This window comes from Tasmannia lanceolata, unplaced genomic scaffold (assembly GCF_043159265.1).
Source record: "Tasmannia lanceolata isolate RefF3 unplaced genomic scaffold, GAP_Taslan_0.1 ptg000006l, whole genome shotgun sequence".
In the NCBI taxonomy this organism is placed as follows: Eukaryota; Viridiplantae; Streptophyta; class Magnoliopsida; order Canellales; family Winteraceae; genus Tasmannia; species Tasmannia lanceolata.
Window position 1 is genome coordinate 7778873 of NW_027518683.1, and position 25413 is coordinate 7804285.

Here is a 25413-nt window from a genome sequence, read left to right on the forward strand (position 1 = left end):
TCTACATACAAAAGCCTTTTATTGCAGGGACTAGTTTGCCCATATGGCTTAAGTTATCCTTTACTGCTTCCTATATTTCGTGTCGTGATTCTTATTTGATCATCATTGGCAGCTGATCATCAATAACACAACACATAATCTACATACACAAGCCTTTTATTGCATGGATTATTTGGCCCATATGGCTTAAGTTATCCTTTAGTGCTTCCTATATTTTTTATTATCATGGTTCTTATTTGTTCATCAGCGGCAGCCAATCATGTTTATTTGTTCAACATTGGCAGCTGATCATCAACTGTCAATGTTGTTTAATATGATTCTTACGTTAGATCTTTTAATTGGCCTACAGTTTTCTGTTATTTGCTCCCATTCTTATTTGCTACTCTGTAGTCATAGAAGACCCCCAGATTATTATGCTTGTGTATATTTTACTTCCACAATATTAGTTCACAGTCTGTCAGGGAAGGATAATCTTTATTGGTCCAAGACATAAATATCTGGTGGATTTCCTTAAAAAAATTTCAAATGTCTTAAGGTCATGTTGAGTCTTTGATCCCCAACACTACCAGCATGAGTCCATGTAGTTGAGATTTTAAAGTGCCTTCAGAGGGGGGCCTTATCTTTTAAGCATGAAACTAAATTTAACTTGTTTCTTTTGTGGTTGTCTATTACATCACCATCTACGTCCATAGTTTTAAATTTTGGCCGAAATCCGAAACCAAAACCGAACGTACTTTGAATTGGAAAAGTACGGGATTTCGCCGAAATTTCAACATAATTTCACTCAAATTCACTGAAATTTTGGTATTTTCACTGAAATTTAATTTTTCAGCTTATTTGCAAAAATTTCCACCAAAATTTTATACATTTCGGTGGAAATTTTAACAAAATCTGAAAATTTTATCAAGATTTTACATGATTTCATCCAAAATTTTCACCGAAACCGTCACTGAAACCGATATTTAAATCCTTGTCTACATCAGCAGATACTTCTGGACAAGGTGAGATACATACTATGTCACAAATATCTTTGATATTTTCAAAATATAGCAATTTTATTGCGACATTTTGATAAAACGACAAAATCATGAAATAATCCCGTGAATTTTAAAAAATATATAGTGATATTTCATTTACAACAATTACATTGCGATAATATCATGATCTTTTTATGGTATTTTTACAATATTTTTTATTTTTGTGAATTTATATATTTTAAACTAGTGGGGCAAACCGTGCGATGCACGGTTAGAAGTAAGAGATGGTGGAGCAATGCTAAGAGTTATACATGTGAGTAGGGTGATGCAAGATAAAGTTACAGTTCTATGAAAGAAGAAGAAGAAGAAGAAGAAGAAGAAGAAGAAGAAGACGAGGAGGAGGAGGAGGAGGAGGAACAATGAAGAAAGAGTGAGCTAATTCGAGAAAACTCGGGCTCCAACGTTTTGCTTGACAATAGCCATAAGAATAAGAAAAGGAAAATAAAGAATCACAGGGCAATATGGAAAATAGTTTAATAAGGAAAGAATCGTAACAATAAGTCAGAAAATAAAGAAGAAGAAGAAGAAAATAATAGGAGGAAGATGAAGAAACAGTGAGTTAATTCGAGGAAACTCAGCCTCCAACGTGCAAGAGCACTAAATGTAATTATTGCTTGACAATAGCCATACGCCGTGATGTTATGTTATAGAAATCAGGGGAGTAAAATAGGAAATGAAACTTAGCATAATAAGAAGAGGAAAAACAGGCTTGTACCAACTGTAATTGGAATCCGTAATTTCTCAGAAAATATGTTATGATTAGGCAATTTAGGGAAAAGAAAACTGCTAAAAGTATTTCTGAAATATTGAAGGATAGCAAGAAGAATCACAACCAATATGACATACATATAATCAAGTATAGTACAAGTTTGGAAAAGGATAGCCATTAATAGCATTGTATAGTGTTGCTGCAAAATGCTGTCGTTGATTTTCCCAATAGAAGAAACACAACCAATATGAAATTGAATTTCCCAATAGAAAGTTTTACAGGTAACTAAATACAAAGAATTAACCGGTTGCTAAGTACAAAATACTTACCGGTAAAAACTCAATCAAGTTCCTAGTTTTCTCCACTTTCACATCGTATGGTTAAAGAAAAATAATTAACAATAGAAATAAAGTAACTAAAAGAATTAACAATAGAAATGGAGGAAGTGATAATGAATATGAAAATAGCATTACTGAGAGTGACATCGTGCCAGATGATTTAAGTGATTTAGAGCTGTTGAACTTTTAGAGCATCATGCGACGGCCCGATTGCTTTTGGACTGGACCCATGCCAAATCGGAGATTTATGGATGAAAGACCTAGGCCCATCAAAACTCTTTGGTTGTACCCCACTTTTGTTCCAGTTAACAATCCCTTAAAAGAATAAACAATTAAACAGGGAAGAAAATAAAAAATTCAACATGAATGAAAGAAGAGAGAAAAAATCCAGAACCCCTTATTTGGAGGGAGTGACGGTGGGAAGAGTAGAGAATGATAGGGTGTGAGGATGTTTTCAATGTGGTGGTTCATTAGAAAGGATTGCAACGGTCCAGCCTTGTTAGAATACCTGGCTTTCACCCAGTCTTTTGTAAAAAAATCATATGGGCTCTTCATCCTTCCTCTCTTCCGTAAGACGACGGTGTAGCCATGTTCCCCCCCCCCCCCCACCCACCCACACACACACATCATCTGCCAATAGAATGTGAGACAACCATGTATTTGGAGAGGACTATTGAGAGGATAGATATTATTAGTCAAAGAGAATGTTGTGGGGAAAGGAATTTGTTGCTGATTTTAAGGGATTTACGGGCAATCGAATAGGAAGGGTTGCGGAATTTAAGAGATTAAAGGATATTAGGAGATTGCTTTAGAATAAATTGGAAGGGGAAAGGGTTGCAACGTTTGTGGAAGATTAAAGGGGATGCCTGACGTTTGGGGAAGAATTCGACGTTTGGGAAGCTTAAAAGGGCGCGCTGACATGTAGGATTACATTCCAACATGGCTGAATGGGGGACTGCCCACATCAGCGGTGAACAGTAAACCCCCATTCCTCTTTATATCACAAGATAATTTTATTTTTATCATTTTTTTTCAGATATAAATCCGAAAATTAAAACAAATTTAATATATCCCCAGTTTTTCCCTTGTCGAGAAATTCCCGAGAACATTATCTGTGACATTTGGTTACATATACTCTAATAAAATGTTTATGCATTTTAAACGTTAGAACTAATCTTGCTTTCCTACATTGGTGCTTTTGATTAATGTTTTCTTCTAAAGCAATAATGAAGAATGAGTAGCTTATGGCACTCAAAGTGGAGTTCCTAGAACTCCGCTTGGGTAAAATGCCTTGACTATAGCTTGGGTAAAATGCCTTCCTTCCTTTTGTTTCGTTTCTTCATATGCTCTTTGGGAGGGGTGGAAGGAAGTTTGTCTTAGTGTTGAAAGGCGGGAGATCATTGTTCAAGAATGGCATCCCCCATCGTTGGGAATGCTAAAATTAAACTTCGATGGCTCAGGTTTGGGTAATCCAGGTCCAACGGGTATAGGGGGAGTCCTTATAGATTCTAGAGAAGGGGTTGTGTGGGCATTTTCAGGGTCTGTTGGGACAGCGGATGCAAGCGAAGCCGAAGTACAAGTTGTTCATTAGAGGATAAAAAGTTTGGCGAAGGAGGATCTGAATAGGGTATTGGTTGAGGGCGACTCTCTAAATACCATAAGGTGGTTAAGATGCTCTTGTCCCGCGGTGAAAATTTGCTCATTTTTTTGACGAGATCAGGGACATAATTGGAGATTTCATTGATGATTTTCTCCCATGTTAGAGGATTTGTGAATAGTGTGCCGATCCGGCTAGGGATGGAGTCGTCAAGAAGATCTGGGAATTTGATTTTTTGCCTCCATGATGGCTTTCCTTCTTTTTATGTTCTGTCCTACTGTGTATATTCTTGTTTGCTTTTATCTTTGGGGCTGACTTTCTTGGTCATCTCCTTTTAATGAAATTCGTTACCATTAAAAAAATGGCACTCAAAGCGAAGTATTACTAAATTTAGTGGATGTAGCATTTTGACCATTTTTTTTAATGGTAATGGAAGAAATATCATTAAAAGAAAGGGTCGAGATGGTCGAATTCATCAAAAAAGAAGGAAATACAAAAAGATGAACTGGAATACAAGAATAAAATGTAGAGAAAGGCTCAAATACCATAATAGATCAAGGGGGTAAGAAATCAAACTACCCAAGGGTCTCCATGTGCACCCCTTCCCTAGCAAGCCTATCCGCCACTCCATTTGCCGATCTCCTTAGGTGATGAAATGAAATGGATGAATTACCGACAATGTCCTTGATTTCCTCAAAAAACTCTGCGAATCTCCAAGGGAAAATGTGGAGTCCGCTCAACCAACGAATAACATTAAGGGAGTCCCTTTCAATCATCACTTAATCCAGGTTCACCCCCTGTAGAAACTTGATTCCTTGGTGGACTGCACGCACGTCCACTTCATTTGAATTTGCCACCCCGATTGGGCCTGCAAAAGCCCACTTGATTCCTTGGTGGACTGCACGCACGTCCACTTCATTTGAATTTGCCACCCCGATTGGGCCTGCAAAAGCCCACTTCACATCGCCCCCTTCATCTCCAAGAATTCCCGCAATACTTGTCGGGCCTGGATTACTGAGGCCGGATCCATCAAAATTAAGATTTAGGAATCATTCAGGTGGAAGCTCCCAATCCTGCACTACCAAAGCTTTTATCTCTGAACTTTCACACACCTCCCTCCAACCATGCCACAAGTCAAGTCAAGCATTTTGACCATTGTTACCAGAAATTTCCTAGTTGGCCGGGAAGCTCGCTTCCTTAGTAGCTTGTTTTATAAAATAAATTCTTTTCACTTCCCAAATTTATGGAGTAACCACCTAGGCTTGTTGCTCAGGGAGTCTTTTAAGGTGTGTAGATTGCAAAATTCATTCTATGGTTTGTGACAAGCTCCATGTGCTTGGTTGAAATTCAACAAAGCAATAACTGCATACGATTTGAAAGGAATTAGACAGATCATTGAATTTTTTGCAGAAGTATGGGATTGTTGTGTTAGTGGTCTATGTTGATGACATTGTTTTGACAGGAGATGATTTTGTAGGCATTTCGCAGATGGTCTGTCGCATGTTAGAGCAGCCACCTCGTAAATGAAGACAAAGTATGCTGAAAAGTGAGCCTGTGTGGCTGCTCTGACATGAGCAGACCATATGTGAAATTGCAATGGACGCTAGCAAATCCCGTAAATTATGACCATCTTAGTTTTTACTATCATACTAATTTTTTTGGACAAATGCACTAGTTAAGAATTGAAGTTTGAAGGTCAAGTCAACTTATTAATCTGTCTCAGAGAAAATGTCTTTGGCTTAAGTACAGGGGCGATGCCACATGAGAGGAAAGGGGGGCAATTGCCCCCCTTAATTTTTTGGAAAAAAAAATATATACCTTCATGTTTTAATATTTTTTTATCTTTACCCCTTTTTTTTTTAAATATGCCCTCCTTTCCAATTATCCCTAAGATAGAAAATAAGTTTAAAATTTTAATTTTACCATTTTTATCTCCCTTTTTTTGCAAAATTTACTATAATTTTTGCCCCCTTGTGCAAAATTTCTGGCATCGCCCCTGCTTAAGTAGACCTGATTACTTGGAACAGAGCTACTTTCCACGCCAATGGAGATTAATAGTAAGCTGCATGTAGGACAATCATTTGTAAATCATGCTAGATATTGAAGACTGATTGGTAAGCTAATCTATTTGACTCTCATGACCAAATATTTCTTTTATTGTGAGTGCAGTTAGTCAATTTATGCACTCTCGTCTAGAGCCACACTGGAATGCAGTTGACATCTTGAGATATATAAAGGGAAGTCTGGTTAAAGGAGTTATATGCATATCTAATGGGTGTATGGAAGTAAAAAATTACATAGATCTAAATTGGGATGTTTACCTTTAGATAGGAGGTGTGTTGTAAGGTTAAGAAACTTCATGTGAGATCACGATCAAGTATTGAAGTAGAGTATAGAGTTACAATGCACAGTACATTTGTGTTGGTTTTGGTCGTGAATCTTCTTAGAAGAATTGAGATTCAACTATTAAAATTGCATTGAGGCTGTATTTTGATAACAAGGCAGCTACCTATATTTTGGATAACAAAACATTTCATGGGAGGGCTACATGCATTGTGATTGTCTGCAATTTTGTTCTTGATAGGTTTATAAAAAAGGAAGTGTCTACACCCTTTGTTCAGTCACAGTATTGTCTGCTCATTTTAATGTGGGTTACGTGTCAGCCCTGGAACCCCTCATCACATCCAAATTGTCTGTTTTTTAAACCATCTGTATTTATTTACACTTCATCTTAATGGAACGAGATAAGCTTCCATTGAATTTCTGTTCTCCTGTCATTCACATGGATAAGGTGAGATAGGATATCCATAATAGTGATGGTACCCAGATGGACCCCGACCCTAGTGAAATGACAAAATCGGAAGTCTCACTATAGGCTAGGCTAGGAGCCATCGATTAGCTCTGCGCACCCCGGCTGAGATCCTAAAGGTTTATGGACGCACCATTCCCACCCACCCACACATCATCATCATTATCACCACCACCACCATCATCAAATTAAAGTTCGACGGTTCTAGTTTCAGCAACCCAGGCCTGGCTGGCATTGGAGGCCTTCTCAGAGACGAATTCAGTGTTAGCAAATGTGTTTTCCTTGGCCCTATTGGTTGCAAGGATTCTAATACAGGACGCTGGACTCCTTGCTAAAGGGGAGGATAATGTTAATATGTTATTGTGGAAGGAGATTCTCTTAACATAATTAGATGGTTAGACGAGAGGCACCCATACGCTTGCTGATTCTCAAAGATGATTGATGAGATATTAGATATTGTGGAGGGCCACCAGGTTAGGTTCCATCATACTCGATGGCCGGCTAATGCAGAGGCGGACAGACTAGATCAGGCTGGAGTCGATCGCCCTTCACTAGAGATAGTCGACTATTTACCTCCTTGATTTTGATTGTTCATCTTTGTTCCCTCGACCTCCTTGGTCGTATCTTCTATTATTATCTCTAATAAAATAGCATCATTTAAAAAATATATATATGGAAAGTTTTGGAATGCTCATGTTTTTGCGCGGAAAGATAGAGAAGTTTTGCTCCTTATCTCTTCAAATTAACCATGGTATTGTGGATCTGTATATCATTTTACTTTTTCTAAAAGCAAACCGCCCTACGATCTTTGCTTCTGAAATTCTGCTAACAATTTGAGATTCAGAAGGAACATCTGTCCTTAATTATTGCATGGCAATGTTACATGGATTTTTATGAGTGGCTGAAGTGCCCGTGTCGGACACATGTAAGATTTCAATACTCCAGGATTTTTATGAGCGGCTGAAGTACCTGCGTCCGACACATGTCGGATTTCAATACTCCAAAATTCGTTGCCCCTTTTGTCTATTTTATTTCTCTAAACACTACTACCACAATTACCTTACAGTATGTTTTGAGTTTTATCCATCCTAATAGTAAGTCTTTTACATGGAAATAAAATATTATATTTATTTTTTCGACCTATTAAAAATTTCTATATATTAGTTGAATAACCATATTATATGTAAAAAAATTAAAATTTGAGAATTGATTAAAAATTTTTGACGAATCCACAAATCTGCCTTTCTAAGGTTTTCCGAATTTGATACTTGATTCCCATGTCAGATTCCACACACGTACCAGTACTGGTGCAACATAGGTGGTGGGGTTACAAATTAAAGTTTTAGGAAAGATCTCTTCTTTCCTCCTATAATCCCGTGTTATGGATAAGAGATCAATACATTTTTTGAAGGTTTGTGGAATCTCTTTTGGTCATCATAAAGTAATGCAAGTCATTCTTCCAGGGATCAAGGAATGTTTTGTTGTACTCCATGAAAGATTTTAAAAGCCAAGTTGCCTTCATCTGCCACCATTTAGTTCATAAACAAAATCCAATGGTGCATACACTTCAAAACAAGCATACATATGTACACACAGAAATGGTGTTCATATCTGTGATGAAACATTTCTTGCATAGGTTGCATTGTGAGCATTCTGGAAGGCCTCAGAGATGCGAAAGAAGTATCATATCTTTTCCTCAAATCTGCATCATTAAAAAAACTCTATGGAGCTCTCCACTGTTAGAGAGAAGGTGAGAAGGCAGGATTACCCTTCCATCTCTCTCCTCGCGGGATCAGCCCTTAGAACTCTGTGACTCTTTGCTGAAGCACAATGATGCTGGCTTGACTGAAGCTGAATCCGAAATTGAATTCGAAGACTTACAAAGTCTGTGGAAGTGCAATTCTCCTCTAAAGGTACTGATCATTTTCTTGGTTAAATGTGCATTATTTGGTGGGCTTCTGCCTACAAATTTTCTGCGATTTTCTTTTCGTGAAAGAACCAAAGGGAATAAATGAATCTTTAATTATGCATATCTAAGGTATTACTAAATCATGATTGATGAAAAAATTCATTAAATTTTTGGTTCTTTGTGCACCTCAATCTTGCAAGTGAGATCCCGCCACTTGGGTTGAATCTGATAACCAAGTCTTTGTTAATCTCATTAAAAGAAATAATAAGCATCCATGGTCTATCTATTATTTTTTCGAAGATATGTTCTCTCATTTCTACTATGAACTGCTTCATATCTTACAAGTATAGAGAAGGTAATTGTGCTGCAGATCTGTTGGCTAATCATGTTTATTCTACTAGACTTCATGAAACTTTTTGGAACTGGTTGGATCTCCCAAGAGAGATGAGGGGGCTGTTAGATGTGATCAGCTCGATATTCCTAATGTTCGAGTTATAGAAGTATTTTATATTGTGGTGTGGTTCTTTAGCATTTTGTATTGTTTTTAGAGGCAAGGTGACACGTCCTCCTCTTTACTTCTTTATTTATATCGATAAAATTTCAGGTGCCGCCCCGGGTTCATCCGTGAATTCCAGGTTTTTAAAAAAGGTCTATCGATAAAATTTCCATGCTATTACTTTTCATTTTTTTCTTTTGGAGATGATTTGGCCATTGTGAGCACATGGTGGGATATCCGCCAAAAGAAGATTAATGTGTACAATACTTGTATTTTTCCTTTTTCCATATTACCCTGATTCCCCATTTCTTATTCCCAATCTCATAAATTACTTTGGCTGATTGTTGATCTGCGGGGCGCCGCAACCGCCTGTTCTATATGACCACTGAGGAAATTCAGTAGGCACGGCTGATGAAAAAGATGAAGAATCCAAGCTTGGAAACAGGAGCACATGGTGGTCTGTAAAAGGTATAGAGCACCCACCTGTTCCCCTTTGTCTTTGTGTGGGTCTGCATTTTCAATCAATTATATGTAATGCTACTTTATCTTTGCTTCAAAGGAGTATGAAATTTGAGTAATGTCTACATCAACAAGTCTTCCAGAAATTATTTTTGGGTTCAATCACTAAGAACCTGTTTGTTTAATTTTGAGTTATCTAAAACGAATGGGACCTGAAGATTATGACGACCAATTGTAAGTGCCAAACCTATTATTGGACTCAAAATTAAATTTAAATTTGAGTTCAATAATCGGTTTAGCACTCACAATCAGTTGTCAAAATCTGAAACGAATAGGGCCTAACTTTTCTGGCCTGTTTGTGTAATAACAACAGTTGCAGAGATCTCTTACTGAGGTACCAAAGGAGCTCATTGGATTCTCTAAACAGTAACACAATAGAAGGGTCCACATAATAACATGGAAAATCATGTGACATGTGAGAACTGCGTGTCTCCATCGAAGTCGAGTCAGTGTCTTGTGTTGGTATGGTGTGACATGATCCCTATGTTTGCTCTCGCATGCCGTTGTTTGTCCAAACCACCAATAATGAAAAAGATCATGAGCTTGCTGATGTTGAGTGTCATTGTAATGGCTCGGTCCACCATTACACACTATTGTGACTTTCTGTAAACTTTTTTTTAACCCGCAAATGTGCACTAAGGCACCAGGAAATTTTATTAAAACTTAAGAGAGTGATACACTGGTCTTGAGAATTACCCTGGTCTTGAGAAACCAAACTAAACAAAAAAACTGAAATCTGATTAAGGAAAAATTACCGTCCTCTGATTGGATAAGGTCAGTCTATCATAGTGTATCTTATCTGAGAAGATCCCTTCATTGGAATGTTTTTGCTTTTAACTATTGATCAAAGAGACGAATTTGATCATCATATTATGTCTACCAGAAATCCCTCTTCATTTTCCTTTCAACACTTTGATCAGAGATGAGTTTAAGATTGCCATTCTTTCATATGATTGATAAAAAGAAAAATTGCCAACCGGAGACACCAAAATACCAGAATTGCCAATGGGGGCCACTCTTTTGAAAAATTATAAAGGGGGTCGAAAATGGAATTTGTGGGAAAACCTGATTAAAATGCCCCTAGGGGTTATCAAGTCTAAAAAGGGGTTTTCAAGTACGTAAACATGGATTATCAAGGTCATAGAGACTTGATAACCCCTTGTGAGACTCCATAACCCTGTGGAAAACTTGATATCCTTGGGCGAGATTTGAGGTTAGAGTTGTTAAATCTTGTTTAGACCTGATAATCAGTTGATAACCCCTTTTCAGACTTGATAACCCCCAGAGGCATTTTGGTCAGGTTTTCCTGCAAATTCCGTTTTTGACGCCTTTATAATTTTTCAAAAGAGTGTTCCCCATCGGCAATTCTCATATTTTGGTGACCCCCACTGGCAATTTTTCCTTGATAAAATAAGAATTCCAGAGATAAAATCTTTCTGATTGCATTGCCAATGCCCATCTTAATTGTATTTCAGAATGAGCTTCCCGAATAATCCAAGGTGGGTCCTACAAAGTAGAGTGACCAGATGGAAATCAGATATACATTGTTCAATAAATGGGCTTGTGTAGGATCATATGCAGTTAAGCATGTGGAGGTGGGCCCCATGAAAATGTGTAAAAAAATCACGGTCCCCAGATTTGAAACTGTTCGACTGCGGCCTGTCTATCGACCAACGGTTAGGATTGTCTAATCCTTGTACTCTTCTGGCCTCTGCCCTCTATTGTGGAGCCCCAACTCGACATAATCTTTCATAGCTTTCATTTCAATATTGGGCCCATGAGAAAGCGACAATCTATGGATTATTATTAAAATACACATGGAAGCTACTCACATGTACCTCCCTGCAACATACAAAATCATCAAAGATGCGGTAACTAAATCCTCAACTAGATCCCGGGGCCCACACAACACTTTCTTTGCCGTTCTAAAATAATATTATATTATATAGTATTAGATTTCCACCATTTTTGTTTGTCTTTTTCGAAAAAACCAAGTCCTTCCTACTAAAAGACATGAAGGGATAAAATGCTGAAAAGACAAATAAAAAGAGGTGGAAATACTGAAAAAGAGGCGGGGTTGAAAATATCATTTCCCTCATATAGAGTTATGCTAAACTGAAGGGCACTCTTGCAAAAACCCCGCTATAATACGAGGGCACCCCATTGAATCCACGTAACCCAATTGCATTTATAACGGCATTGAAAAATACAAAATTAAAAGAATGATAAGTGCAGTTCAATGACATGGATCCAATGGGGTACTCTTGGGGCTGTGTTTTCACAAGGACGCCCTTTAGTTTAGCATTGTTGTTGAGTGACACAAGCTGACCGAACTAGTTTGGGACAAAGGCTTAGTTGAGTTGAGTAGAGATATATATATACATAGACACACATTTATTTTTAGCGGGTAAACAATGGTTTGGTGGAACCCTAATAGTAACCCTAGAAAACAAAACACCAACAAAATTTGAAAACAGAGGATTCCATTTTTGGCACTCCCCTCATATTTAATGAGTATCCCTGAATTTAATAGACAAAATCATAGCTAAAAACTGCAGCGGAAAAATTGCCATAGACCTGCCTTTCAAATTTAATGTCATACCTCTGATGGAGGCATTTGTGTATTACATTGAGATTTGATGCCATCTTTGGAGGGATAACGCACTAACTCTAGATGGCAGCCATTAATCTCCTTAAAATCGAAATAAGAGATCTCAAATCTTGTAAAATAAATACTAGCATGCCATTCCCTTATACTTATGTGAAAGCTTTTTTGGGGAAATATAATAATACCCTTCAAGGCATAATTGGAAAAGGGAAATGATATCAGCACGATCATGTTTTGATATTTTCACTAACCCGTCTTGTCTTTAAATACAGTATTTAAAGAGCTGTCAAAAGGTTATTACATTTCTAAAAAAAGCTCTCACCAGCCAATTAAAGAAGAAAAAAGACAGCTGCGTTTGTGCAAATATCAAAATATGGTTGTGCTGATAACATTTCCCTTAGAAAAATGTATTACAAAGAATTACTGCCATTATCAGTACAGACGAGGTGCCTTTATCATTCCCTTTTTCCTATTGTTATTTTGTGAAAAAGGGGAAATACTAGAAACAGTCAAACAACCCCCTGTCTGCCTTTGGATACTTGGGGACAAAACATCACTAGTAAAGCTTTAAGAAAAGACTCCCATGTTGGCTCTACATTTAGGGAAACTTCCATGGTTGTAGAGATGCTCTGTGATGTTTTTAAGTCCATGATTCACTATATTTATATACAGAAAATATAGAGAAGAAAAACAACCAATTCATCAGAGACAAAACACCTCAAATAAGAAAGAAGCAAGCTCTATTTGGATAAAGCCAGTGTCAATAACAAAACAAAAGTCCTATCATCTGTGTACAGTATTCTTACCAAGAATGGGAGACCAAGATAAAAGGAGGAAGAGAATAAGAAAATAAAAAGTGAAAACAAAAAACTAGGATAATCAATTAACTTAGAGCTTGAGAGACAAATCAATTTTTTGCAACTCATCTGTATGATCTTTCAAACGACTACCACCCCACCAATACCCACCAACAGTCTCATCAGAAGCCACACCGGAAGAACCCATTGTAGGAATGCTACTACCGCCATCGAACCTAGCAGCAACACCACGTGCCGGTAACGCCGACCCTCTACTGCCGGTAGTCCCCACATGATAATCCTCCATACCCAATCGACCAATCGCGGGTTGTTGGTCTATAGGTGGTCGTGACCACCCATTAAGGCCATAAGGAAATCCAGAAGCTGAAAAATATGGCTTATGCATCATAGAGTGCACTTGAATTCCAAGTGATCTATTGGAAGACCCATGAAGAGGTAAAGAAGCCAAGTTAGAAAAATGATAAGGATGGTGGTGACCAAAAGCTTGAGGACCCTCCCTTGGGCCTCTTTTAGCAAGAGTACGCTCACGTTTGTGCGCGTTCTGATGGCCTCCTAGTGCCTGTGAACTGTAGAATTTCCTCTGGCAATAGTTGCAAGAGAAAACTCTACGTTGTTCCTCTTCCTTTGGTGCCCGGATTTCAGGCGGTAGCTGAGAGGAACCCACGTTCAAACAATCGATTAAATTGAGTTCGAGCATCGACCCGCGATCAGAATCATTGTTAGAAAGGCTCAGATCTAATAAAAGATCATGTTCCACTTGATGATTTTGATGATGTTCTCCTTCTTGCTTCTTCTCTTCTACAGTATCTTGGCATAAAGGTTCAGTTAATGAGATGCTTGAAGTCTCAGAGAGACATGGCTCCATGGTGAGAGATTCCATTAGGAGAAGAGAAGGGTGTGAGGGGTTTGGTTCTCTTTGGGCTTTGGATGGTTGATTTTGAAAGAAAAGGGAGAGATATATTTATTGATAACAGAATAAATGCTATGTCCTAAGTAAGGGATGTCTCTTTTTACGGTTACAAAAGCTTATAATAGTAAACTCAAAGGAGACTTAAAGAGGACAAGAAAGGGAACGAGTGTACATGGAAAACTTACAGGCGTCTCTTAACTTTTCCTTGCTTTTTTTTGGCTCTCTCTCTTTTCTGACTCCTTGAATGGAAGGGAACTCCTGAGAAACACAGATCTCTCACAATATCTAATACTATTATTGTTAGTATTGGTAAATATTATAAGATATGGGCAAAGTCACCTGCCTACTAACAATTTACTATTTTCGCTTCCACATCTCACAAAAATATCATTATCTTCTGTCTTTCCACTTTAGTCTCCGAAATTTCATGCCTTCGGATCTCACCAAATATGGAGCTTTTGTTTTCCATAATTTCCTTCAACTAAAGCTGGAAATGTTAGGTAGGATTCCATATTAGGACACAAATCTTCTCTAAGAATCCTCGTTGGGATGTTTAGGGTTGCTTTTCCTTTTTTTTCCTCTTGACCCTCATGGGCCCCCACCATACACATGGCACCTGCCCATGGTGACTTGGGAGAGCCGTAGATCTACTGGGCCACCACCGAATACACGATCATTAGCCATCTGATCACGTTAACAATTAACATGGCAAAAACCCTTTTAAATTGACTAGTTATGATCATGGAATTGAGGCCATTTAGGGTGTGTTCGGCAATTCTTCATATTCTTACCCTATGGGAAGAAACGGATTAATGAGAATCTTTAGAAACGACTCGGGGTCGCTCCGAAAACTTTTATTTTGACCAAAGTTTGTGACAATGATCAATAGCATTGTCATTGTGTATTGTAATGAAGTGCCTTTACCACTCAATGATCTTCAATTAATTTTTTTACAACAATCAAAATACCGCAATCATGCATGACATTATTGATGTTGTTATAATCCATCAAGCCACAGGTTGCACACGAGTGTTTTATGTGGTTCAGTAAAATTGCCTACATCCATCGGAGCGATCGCGATCTTCTACTATGAAATAATATACGAAGATTATAACATGATTAAACCCAATCCCAAATCCAAATCCTCTCGTTCTCTCAACCCAAAGATCGCACATGGTTTTTTCTCACGGCCCTACAAATAGCTCCATCTCGCGTGGGAAACTATTTTCTTTCCAAGGTGTTGCAATCCAAAAATTGGTAGAAGATTTTGAGGATGCATATTACGGAAAGTTTCGCAAGGGGTGGAAAGTTTCCTATGCAATAGCTGCAACTTTGGGTTTTTTGGCTAGTTTAAAACCACGGCAACGTCCTAAAGATAGTAGTATAGGGAAAATTGGAAATCTAAACATCAAGGCTATGGGAAATTTGGAAACTTAAAAGATACGGGAAACACCGTTTCCAGTATGAAGATTCTTATTATAAAAGATTTATGTGAAAATTGAGTTTGGCAGTGGTGATCGATGCAATCCAAAAATTGGTAGAAGATTTTGAGGATGCATATTACAGAAAGTTTTAAATTGCGGCAACTTCCTAAAGAGAGCAGTATGGGAAAATTGGAAATCTGAAACATCAAGGCTATAGGAAATTTGGAAACTTAAAAGATAAGGGAAATACGGTTTCCACATGTTTTTATTTTGTTTCCTAGTATTTTATCTTTATCTTTAGATAGATATAGTAGTAAGAGATTTTAGAAACTCTCTTAGGAACTTTACTTTTGTTAGGAGTTAAAGTAGGTGTCTTTCTATATGTTAGTGGATTAGTTTTAGAATGCTGCCAGTATGAAAATTCTTATTATAAAAGATGTATGGGATGATTGAGTTTGGTAGTGGTGAAAATAACAATTGCATCCTTTGTTTACTTGTTCTCTGCGTTCTTGCATCATTGTTGTTTGGCTGCGCCACCAGGTCTCTCACATACCTACCTTATATAATTTAAGTCATCAAATCTAAGTGTCTGATCCACCCTAGTCCAACTAAGGTACAAGAGACATATCCAACCGTTTTTTTCAAAAACATATGATGAAGAACCCCACTTGCGTAAAGATTCTAACTTGTATGGAAAACATGACACTGATCAGAACAATTCCCACCTTAACTTGTTTCTGAGCCACCCTGAAGATTTTTAGGTGGTGCCTCCACTGATTTGTCGTGCTACAAATATTCATCGGCCTTCTACAAACTAGCTACACACACCATCGAATCCGAACAACACAACCAATGCACATGTAAAGCTTGCTCTAAGTCGACCCGCCTAATTAACTTTGGATGGGAACTTTAACATGTGCTCTCTACCAGTAGAAATTGTCACCTTCTCAACATATTGGCATTATCTGCAGTTTGAAAACTCATATTTGACAAACTATTAAAGAAACCCTTACAATTGTCACTTCTCAACATATTGTCATTAATTCTCCATGGAACTATCCAAATATTCTCTTATAGCAACACGAACATAGCACCTTGAATCTAGAATCCATTTATCTTAAGAAGTGATTTTATCTATAGACCACAAGTGAACTATCCAAATATTCACTCGTTCCTGCTATCCCCATATTTCCAACGCTATTATCTAATTTGTTAGCTTTACTTCGAACAATTCTGCTTGGTGTGAGCTATATATCTTTTTAATAATTGCATTGAAAACCCCTTTTTACTGACTCTAGATCTCGGCCTTTAATTTTTTTAATCTTTTGTCAGATATCCTTTGTTTTTTATTTTTACCTCAACCAATTAATACATGCTCTTGATCATATTCTTGATTATGCCTCCTCCTAATCTCATTTAAAAATAATGTTGTCGTGACTTCTAACTTCACTATATCCATTCTTAGCAGTAGAATAGCTACCAGATTATCATATGAATCAGGAAGTAAAAAGGAATAAGGTCTTGTCTTCTACCTCCATCTTTTCAACAATCTTGTAGAGCTTATCCACAAGCTCATTGAAAAGTGTCAAGCATTTTAGAAGCTTTTCGCCTTCATGGTCCATCCCATAAAATTGTCACTTTAAATACAATATTGTGTTGGTCAAACTTTTTGACATGCAAAGCTTTCACAATTTCTCTTAGTTTTGACACTGATTCTTCTTCCATAATTTTTAACAAAATACTATCCACAAGGTACAATCGAATAGTGATGATAGCCTTGGATTCAATCTCTTCTCTTTGGGCATTCATCATCTTCTTTGTTTTTTCATCCTTTCCCCTAAATGCCTTAGCAAGGCTCGGTTGAACTAGGATGTCCTTCTCACTCCTTCACTATCAGGTCAACCATGGATCACTCTACGCAAATGTAAATATCTCAATTTTGACTCTAGTTGTTCAAATTTTCTGCTCATCTAATTAGACTATCACTTAGCAGATTGATCATGGCACAGTCGATCGAACTCTATTCATCCAATTGAATTATCAATCATCTAATCAATATTGTGCTAATCGGCAAAACAGAAAAAATCGATTTTAGAAAACCGAGCAGATTTCGCTCATTCTCTTCCAATCGATCCAAATTCGGCTTGTGTAGACTGTAGAGCTCCACTACAGTACAAATGTAACACCAAAATTAAAAGGCTTTTATATATATATATATATATATATATATATATATCAAAACACACAAGTGACTTGGTGTTCTTTCCCCTTTTCCCTTAGAATCTCTACACTTCTTCTCCCTTGAAGCTTACCCTTGAATCTTTAAGCTTGCCCACGAAGCTTCTCTTTAAGCTTGCAATCTCTACACAAATCACTTCATACCTTCAGACCCAAGACACTCCTAAAATAGGCAAAAACATTAAACTCCTTGTTGTAGTCCATGTGTCCTTTAGGTATCCTAAACATAGGAAATCCCCATTGACTCTTTGATAATCTAGCCTAAACATTAAGAACTCTACAAAACATACAATGACTTACAATTTGCACACATCATAACGACTACAAAATATTCCACAAAACCGTAAGCATTGATTTTGATTTACAATTTCCACCATCTGAAACAAAGAGAGAAGTGAAGTAGAAACAGTCCCCTTTTCTTATTTTACGTTCTTATTTTTTTAATAGCTCGTATGTTCTTGTTGTTAGGAAACTTTTCTCTTTCTCTTCTCTCTTCTAATTTATTATAATTTAGGTTATCAAACCCAAGTCTTACGAAACTCTCCTCTTTCTCTTCTCTCTAATATTTTATTACAATTTCTGTTATCAAACCTCTCTCTCTCTCTCTCTCTAAACTAAACTAAGGATAAGATAGACAAATCCAGGCCAAACCCTTCTTACTTCGTCTCTTAATCAAACAAGCAAATAGAAGAAGAAACTCCTGGAGTCCCACTTGCTTGAGAAACAAGAACACTAGTCCCAACAATTGACATGTTAGCTAAAGCCCTTTCAATTCTTACAGGGCTACAAGTCCACAGGTGAAAACGATGGAGCCCTTGTAAAAAACACAAGTTGGGGGTCCATCATTTTCACCACCTAGCATATTCTGCCTTTGATATATACATGTGTACACATGCATATACGTTATACGTATATGTACAATTGTACACAGACACTAGTGGAAGAGAACCAATAAGGAAGTTCCACATGCCAGCATGGGATGTAATTTGTCGTTAAGTGCCAAAAACAACATATGGCCGACAAGTAGGTGGGGAAGCTGTCGTGGAAGATATCCCCTATCTCCCCTTGCTCCTCCCCTAGTGCTCTCTCACACACTCACACACACTCTCTCTCTCTCTCTCTCTCTCTCTCTCTCTCTCTCTCTATATATATATATATATATATATATATATATATATATATATATATATATAAAGCTTAATGAATTATTACCAAATGGTCACATCATCCAAAGTAAGCCATTGATAATAAGTACTTCACTTTAATTATTACCCCAAACAAACATCCACTCAACACACAAAAATAATGTTAGTTGCTTATTTTTTTCACCCTTTTTGGCTTACATTTGTCATGTCCCCACTTCAAATTTCCTTCTGTCTATCCCAAGTTGATTCATATCCATGGGGTGGATTTTTTCATCGTACCCTCATAGGATTTCAATCTCTCTACCTAGATTTCCTTTCTATCAACCATATTGAAAAATCCCAAACAAGGGTCAAAACGTTCCTATCATCCCCACAGTCTATGAACCAGTTTAAAAGCAAGAAAGCCCAACATAGTCCCCACTAAAGTCTCTTTCAGAACTATGGATCTTCAAGTCTTAAAGGAACATCCTTATCTGTACCTAAAAAATAAAGCAAATACAATACAAACAGGGTGGGAGCTAGAGAAGTGATTATCTCTGAAACCCTCCGCCAATCTGCGGTCTACACGTGTACCGAATAAGCTTGAAGAAATGAGGCAAACAAAGTTCCATTAAAATGAAAGACGTTTGTTTGTCATTTATTTGGGAAAGTACTGTGTAAGATGCACTTGGTCGCTTTTGGGATGAAGTTTCCTTTGTCTTTTAATGGTTCATAGTTTATCTGTTGAAAGCTGCTTTTAAGCTTTATTATAGTTTTTCTCAAAGGTGCTAAATAGACTTGGATTAGGATAGAAACAAAGCAATTGCAGTGATCTAAATGACCCATGCCTGTGCTCTAATTGGTTTTAAGTTGTTATCATTATCTTATTGGTAGTTTTCTTTATTCCATCTCCAAGGCACTTGCTTCATTTTCTAACTTGCTAGCACAAGATTGAAGGCTACTTTTCAACTTTGTTTAGGCATAGACTCTACCCTTCATCATTCTTGAAATCTTAAGCTGAGTAGTTTGGGCACTTCAGCTCTCATTTAGATCATGTGCTTAACTAACCAACCAAACTAATTTCCTGCCGCCGCAAGCATGGTAGCTCCGTTACTTTCGAAAGTAAAATGGGCGTAAAACAAAATTTATGTTTATTTTTTCACTTTAAAATGGGCATATTTTATGCACATTTTTCCACTTTAAAATGGGCGTATTTTATGCTCATTTTTCCATAGGGGTGCAACTTGGGTCGGGTTCAACCCGATTTTGGCTTGGCTTGGGTTGGCATTTTCTCAGGTTGGGTTGGGTTAGGTTAGGGTTGGGAAAAGCCAACCCGATTTAAATTCGGGTTGGGTTAGGGTTGGGGCCTTGCCAACCCAACCTGAGCCCGACCTCTGTCTTCTAATTTTATTATGATTTTATTAGGATTATGTTTTTCTTTCTTGTATTTTTCTGTTTGGCCGTAGATGAACCCGATCCCAACTTGACTCAACCCAAACCCAACCCGACCCGATTTGGAGGCGGGTTGGGTTATGGTTGACCATCCTCAACCTGAGGCTTGGGTTGGGTCGGGCTACGGTTGAGGTAATGCTATGTCGGGTTAAGGTTGGACCCAACCTGACCTGAGTTGCACCCCTATTTTTCCACTTTAAAATGGGTGTAAAATTTTGTTCTTATGTTGAAAGTAACATGGCCTAAAGCAAGAGCAGAAGTAAATTGGAAATAAAGGGTGCAGGCACATGCATGCCGTCCGTCAAACGCGGCGCATAATCATGAACCTAATTGGTTAGTTAGCCAAGTCCATCCTAGATTAGGAACTACTTCTGTTCTGACTTTTAACCTAGTAGATGAGTTGATAGAAAAATTAAGAAAAAAAAGAAGAAGTAAAGGTGCAAGGTTATCACATCATACTGGAGAGGTAAGTGTGTGAAAATGACATGGGGTAGCTCCACTTTAACAGCCATCACTTGTCCTACTGCTAGACTTCTCACATTGAAAGCAAACAGAGGAGAGGGGAATACATTAGACTTTGGAAAGAGACCGATAGGTGGTTCAAATAGTAACACAGAGAAAGCCATGATGTCAATGATAGCACTTGGGGAATAAAATTACAGGGCTTGCTTTAATGCTATATTCTCTTTATAGAGAAGCTGGTTTTTGAACCTCCCATTTCATATGCTGGATAAGGCAATTTTTGAAAAGCCATGGGTTTCCATAGCAACAAAATACTGTAAAATTGCAGATTCTTCCAGCTCGTGAATTCACTCTGTTGCTTTTCGATGTAAAAATGGCCATAAAACAAATTTTACGCCCATTTAAGTGCAAAATTGGGTTCCAGTTTTGTGTAGAAAGAAACGGATCCCAAGTGAAAATCTAAAACAATAAAGAATGACATCTGTTACTTGCAAGAGCTTGAAACAGAGGCAGGTACCTGATCACTATGGCTAATTGGTATAAGAATGATGAGGAATACAATATGGGCATTGACTTCATTGATAATTTCAAGAGAGCAATCAAAAGATTTATACTGAATCAGGTGCCTGTGATGTGCAAATTACAAATACACAAAAATCTCTTGCCTACACGAAGAGAGAGCACTGCCAAAATATTGATGGACGAGAATGTAATGAACAAATGTTTAAGGTAATTACACCCTCAGAATTAAAAATAATAGCTACAGTTATGTTGGAATATACAAATTTGGACAAGCAAAAGAAACGCCCCTGTCAGGGTCAGGTATTGATGACACTGATTTCAAAACTTCATTGACAAAGAGTAACTGAGAAACAACAGCCTATGTACTCACAATTTTTTCTTTTTTTTGAATGGTATGTACTTACAAATTACAAAGAAGAATTATACAAAGGTTTCATCTAAACCATAATTTACTTGGTCAACCAGTAAATCAGAGTTAGAAACGTGCACACAGATGCAACATGCGAAAGGATGATGGTGTCCGTAGACTTTCTCGTATTGATTCCTGATAAAATATGATTAACCTGTCAAATTACATCAAAAGTATTTAATTCTTGGTATGGCAGGCACACATATCCAGCATTTGAATTACTATCAATGCAGGGAACTAGTTTTCATACTGAAGGGAGTCAGCTGCTAACATTGCTTAGCTTTGAACCAATGCCACTGGAGGTTGAACGTTGAAGAACAAGATATCCTAATGTAGTTTGCGCTTGGGAGATCACTGTATCAATCTGCAGCATTGCAAATGTTTTTTTTTTTTAAATGGTGCATTGCAAATGTTATTTGAAAGAAATCCCTACAAGGAGTTTAATATGGGGCATAGTTCTTCAAGAAAGCCCAGAATGAAACTTGTCTGGGATCTATTTTTATCTTACACAGATTCTAGTAGACAAGAGACCATCAATCAATCTATGAAACTATAATCAACATTGTCCAATATATACATAGGGCATCAACAAAATGATTTTGGAAAAAAATAATGGGCTGTGAAAAAGGGACTTCATGGAGGAAGCTTAGCAAACGAGGGTTGAAAATACGAAGCCAATAAATGTACTCCTGTTGACAAAATGAAGAATAATCAGTGAATTCATCTTTGTGCATAAAAAAACAAAATACATTGGCAAATGATCTTAAGAATGTAGGAAATGTTGGAACCATAGTTGCCGTTGGGAAACAAATCCGGGAATCGAAACGTGAAACAGAAGCAGGAAATGAGAAGGAAAAAAATAGAGGGGAAACGAGAAACGAAGAAGTGATAGAAAATCGTACTAGAAACGCATTGAGAAACGTCATATAAACGCATTAGAAACTTTTTGAAAACAATAGAGAAACATCAAGAGGAACACATAAGAAACACAAGAAAACTACAAAAAAAATAAAACACATAGAAAACATGAAATATGTGTGTTTTTAGATTTGGAAGCTGTTAATTTCAAATTTCTATGAGATTTTACACATAAATAGATGCATTTATAATTTTTATTTAGATCAGAGGCAAACAGAAATAATTTATGTATGTGTTTATATATTTTATTTTTTGGCATAATTATTTCTATTATAATTACAATATATATTATTGGTCACCTTTTTACTATGTATTCCCTACTATTTTTAGTGTGATTTCTACAGAACATTTTTCCGGATATTTCAGGCACATTTTACGTATGTTTTATACGCGTTTCTCACGTGTTTCACATAAGTTTCCCATGTGTTTCCCATGCGTTTTGGACATGTTTCCCCAATTCTGTTTTCATATTTCGGAAACATTTCCAGAACGTGTTTCGAACCAGCCCAAGGTGTTTCCTGCAACTATGATTGGAACAATCCTCATCCCAATTAACCAAAGAAGATAATATAAGTAAATGCAACACTAGTGATGCCATTGCAATACGAAGAATAATGCATATATATGTGGAAGCAAACACCCTCGGTTAAAGCACAGCAACTTATTATGACAATGGAAAATGCGGAAGGGCGCATACAAGACTCAAAATGCAACTTTCAACACCAACACTATTGGATCCCAGTATGTACTATTGTTAATTAAGGAAGAGGCATAAACAACATAAGTTCTGGTGCAGGGGATTTTTCAGCTTTCATCTAAATGAAACAAATTTTGAGAAAGACAGCTAATTTTATGCATTGGGAATGCCCAAAGTGTGTGCTATCAAAGCCCTGAAACAATTGTCATGTCAATTAAACTTAGCTAAAATTATTACAACCCTAAGTCAACACCTTTAAGCACAAAGGCTGAATGATGACATGAAGATTCACATAAAACTAAAAGCGAACTTTTAATGCTCGCTTCTCCAGTCTAGAGTTTAACTACAATAAATTCGTTCCTAAGCCCCAATTCACATGCCATGTTTCAACAATATTCATGAATATAGCATCGAATCTAAACCATCCAAATTCCCAATATAGATTATACGAATGAGGGAAGTAGCATATGTTCTCCAATACCTGCCCTGTACTTCTGCTAGGAGCTGGTTCTTCTTTAAGGAGAGCATGTCCTTCAAAACAACCACCGTTTTCTAGATCTACTCTTCTCCAATCAAACTCCCTAAAATCTTCAAGCAGTGATGCATGCTATTGCTTATCTCTACGGCTAGACCGGAGCCGATAAAACTCACTGCAGTTCAATCATGTCAAACACTAGGTTAGCCTTTGACAGTCACAGATAACATATTTTGGGAGCACTCATGGCACATAGGAAATTAAATTTTAACAGTTCATCCAGTGGTTGAAAGTACAATATTACCTGATTATGATCTTGTAAAATCTCTTGATGCCAAGTCAAAGTATGAGAAATTTTTTTCTAAGCCTCCAGATGATACCTAAGCTTGCATCTGTGAAATTGCTTGTTGAAGTTGTTTCAGTAGACATTAAAAAAAATGTTTAACCAGTCGATCTATGCCAGATTCAAGTTCATTCTCTGAACCATCAACCTTTGTAGAGTAACCAATCTATGAATTCATTTGCTCATCCAATTGTGCTTCAAGATTCCTTGCCTGCATATGAAAATAAGGATTTTTGTTTTTAACCAGATAGAAGATGATCAACAAAGAAAAAGAAAAACTATCGACACACTAATCAAGATATTCCTCAATTTTCATTGATGGCCTACACCAAGGTCAGCTAAGTAAACAGGACAGTCGTGATGGTAAATTTCACGGTGTTAGTAATTATCACCTAAACTGTGTTTCCTGCTACTTGAATTTGCAAATGATGTGCATATTCTTTCTATTTCCCGTCACCAATCAACAAGTGGGGGTCATCCCTACAGAGTGACCATGGTAACTTCTCTTTCCACTTTTATAGGATCTTTGCTATTGGGAGCAAACTCAAGAAGTAAAACCAAAGAGGTGCACAGATTTCTTTAGGGGAAAATGGAATTGCTAAAACAAGAATTACTCAATCTATACACATTAAAATTAAAAACAAAAGCTTGCATCTTAATGTTTTAGCATATGAGTGCTTGTAAGGCATAAACCTTAATTGCCTCAGTGTTTGAGACCTATGCCCACGCACCTGTAGCACACTCCAAAAGGGGTTGACGACACCTTTTCTCAATCTATACACGTTTTACCACAAGGTTAATGTTTGTACTTTTATTTCATGACACTGATTGCTACCGATATTGAGTTGGATCCTTTTTCCAGGACAGAATGCACTTGAAATCAAGATGTCATTGTGTATACCAAGTCAAACATACGATGTGAAAACATTTGGTTAGGAGGGAATTCAGCTTCTAGACTTGGATTTGAAGAGTATAAGTTGTTACTATTGCAGGAGAGTCCGATTTCTATTCTCCGGGACTTTTAGTCATGTGCTTCAAACAATCTTCCAGTCATTCTCCTAGAGAACTACTGTCGCCATCTATAAAGAGTTACTCGCGAGGTATATTTTTAGTAGCTATATATGTGTGTGTATTTTTAAAGATTGTAAAGACCACCAACAAATTCTTAGCGATATGATAGTTTGGGATAGTTGCCTGCTCATTTAGCAGATGACCTTTTAGTCGTTTCCTGAAAGTGGCCTTCAAATCATTCTCTCACTTAATGGGGCATGGTATTTGTCTGGCATTCCTCACAACCCATATTTTGCACCTGCTTTTCTTGTGTTGCATAACTACATGTAAATTGATTAATGAGACCACATGGAGAAAGAAAAATTATTTTATCTTTTTTTTTGAAGGGTAGATAAATTGTATTACTGAAAGGGGAAAGCGACTGAGCTGGTCAATATAAGGATTATTTTATCTAGGCAGTGCTTCTTTTGTAACATCCATGGAAATAATACAATGCTTTGAAAAAGCTTCCATATTTATCTGAAAATTGAGACTATTTAACAATTATCATGATATAACACCAACTCAACTCAACTAAGCCTTTGTCCC

General features: G+C 37.2%; 1 protein-coding gene and 1 long non-coding RNA gene across 6 annotated transcripts; both read right to left on the reverse strand.

Moving 5' to 3' along the window:
• Window positions 1–12745: 12745 nt before the first annotated feature.
• LOC143878302 (zinc finger protein 1-like) lies at window positions 12746–14220 on the reverse strand. Its single transcript, XM_077380607.1, has one exon. It carries the CDS (start codon window positions 13718–13720, stop codon window positions 12911–12913), a length of 810 nt encoding a protein of 269 aa, XP_077236722.1. The 5' UTR covers window positions 13721–14220; the 3' UTR covers window positions 12746–12910.
• Window positions 14221–21179: 6959 nt separating this feature from the next.
• LOC143878303 (uncharacterized) lies at window positions 21180–24614 on the reverse strand. Of its 5 annotated transcripts, none has more exons than XR_013250926.1 (4): window positions 24207–24493; window positions 23776–24025; window positions 23478–23646; window positions 21180–22070 (listed from the first exon to the last, which is right to left on the reverse strand). It is a non-coding gene; the product is annotated as an uncharacterized LOC143878303 (long non-coding RNA). The 5 variants fall into 5 exon arrangements; XR_013250925.1 differs by having other exon boundaries at window positions 21180–21535; window positions 21653–23646; XR_013250923.1 differs by having other exon boundaries at window positions 21180–21535; window positions 21632–23646.
• Between the last annotated feature and the right edge of the window lie 799 nt (window positions 24615–25413).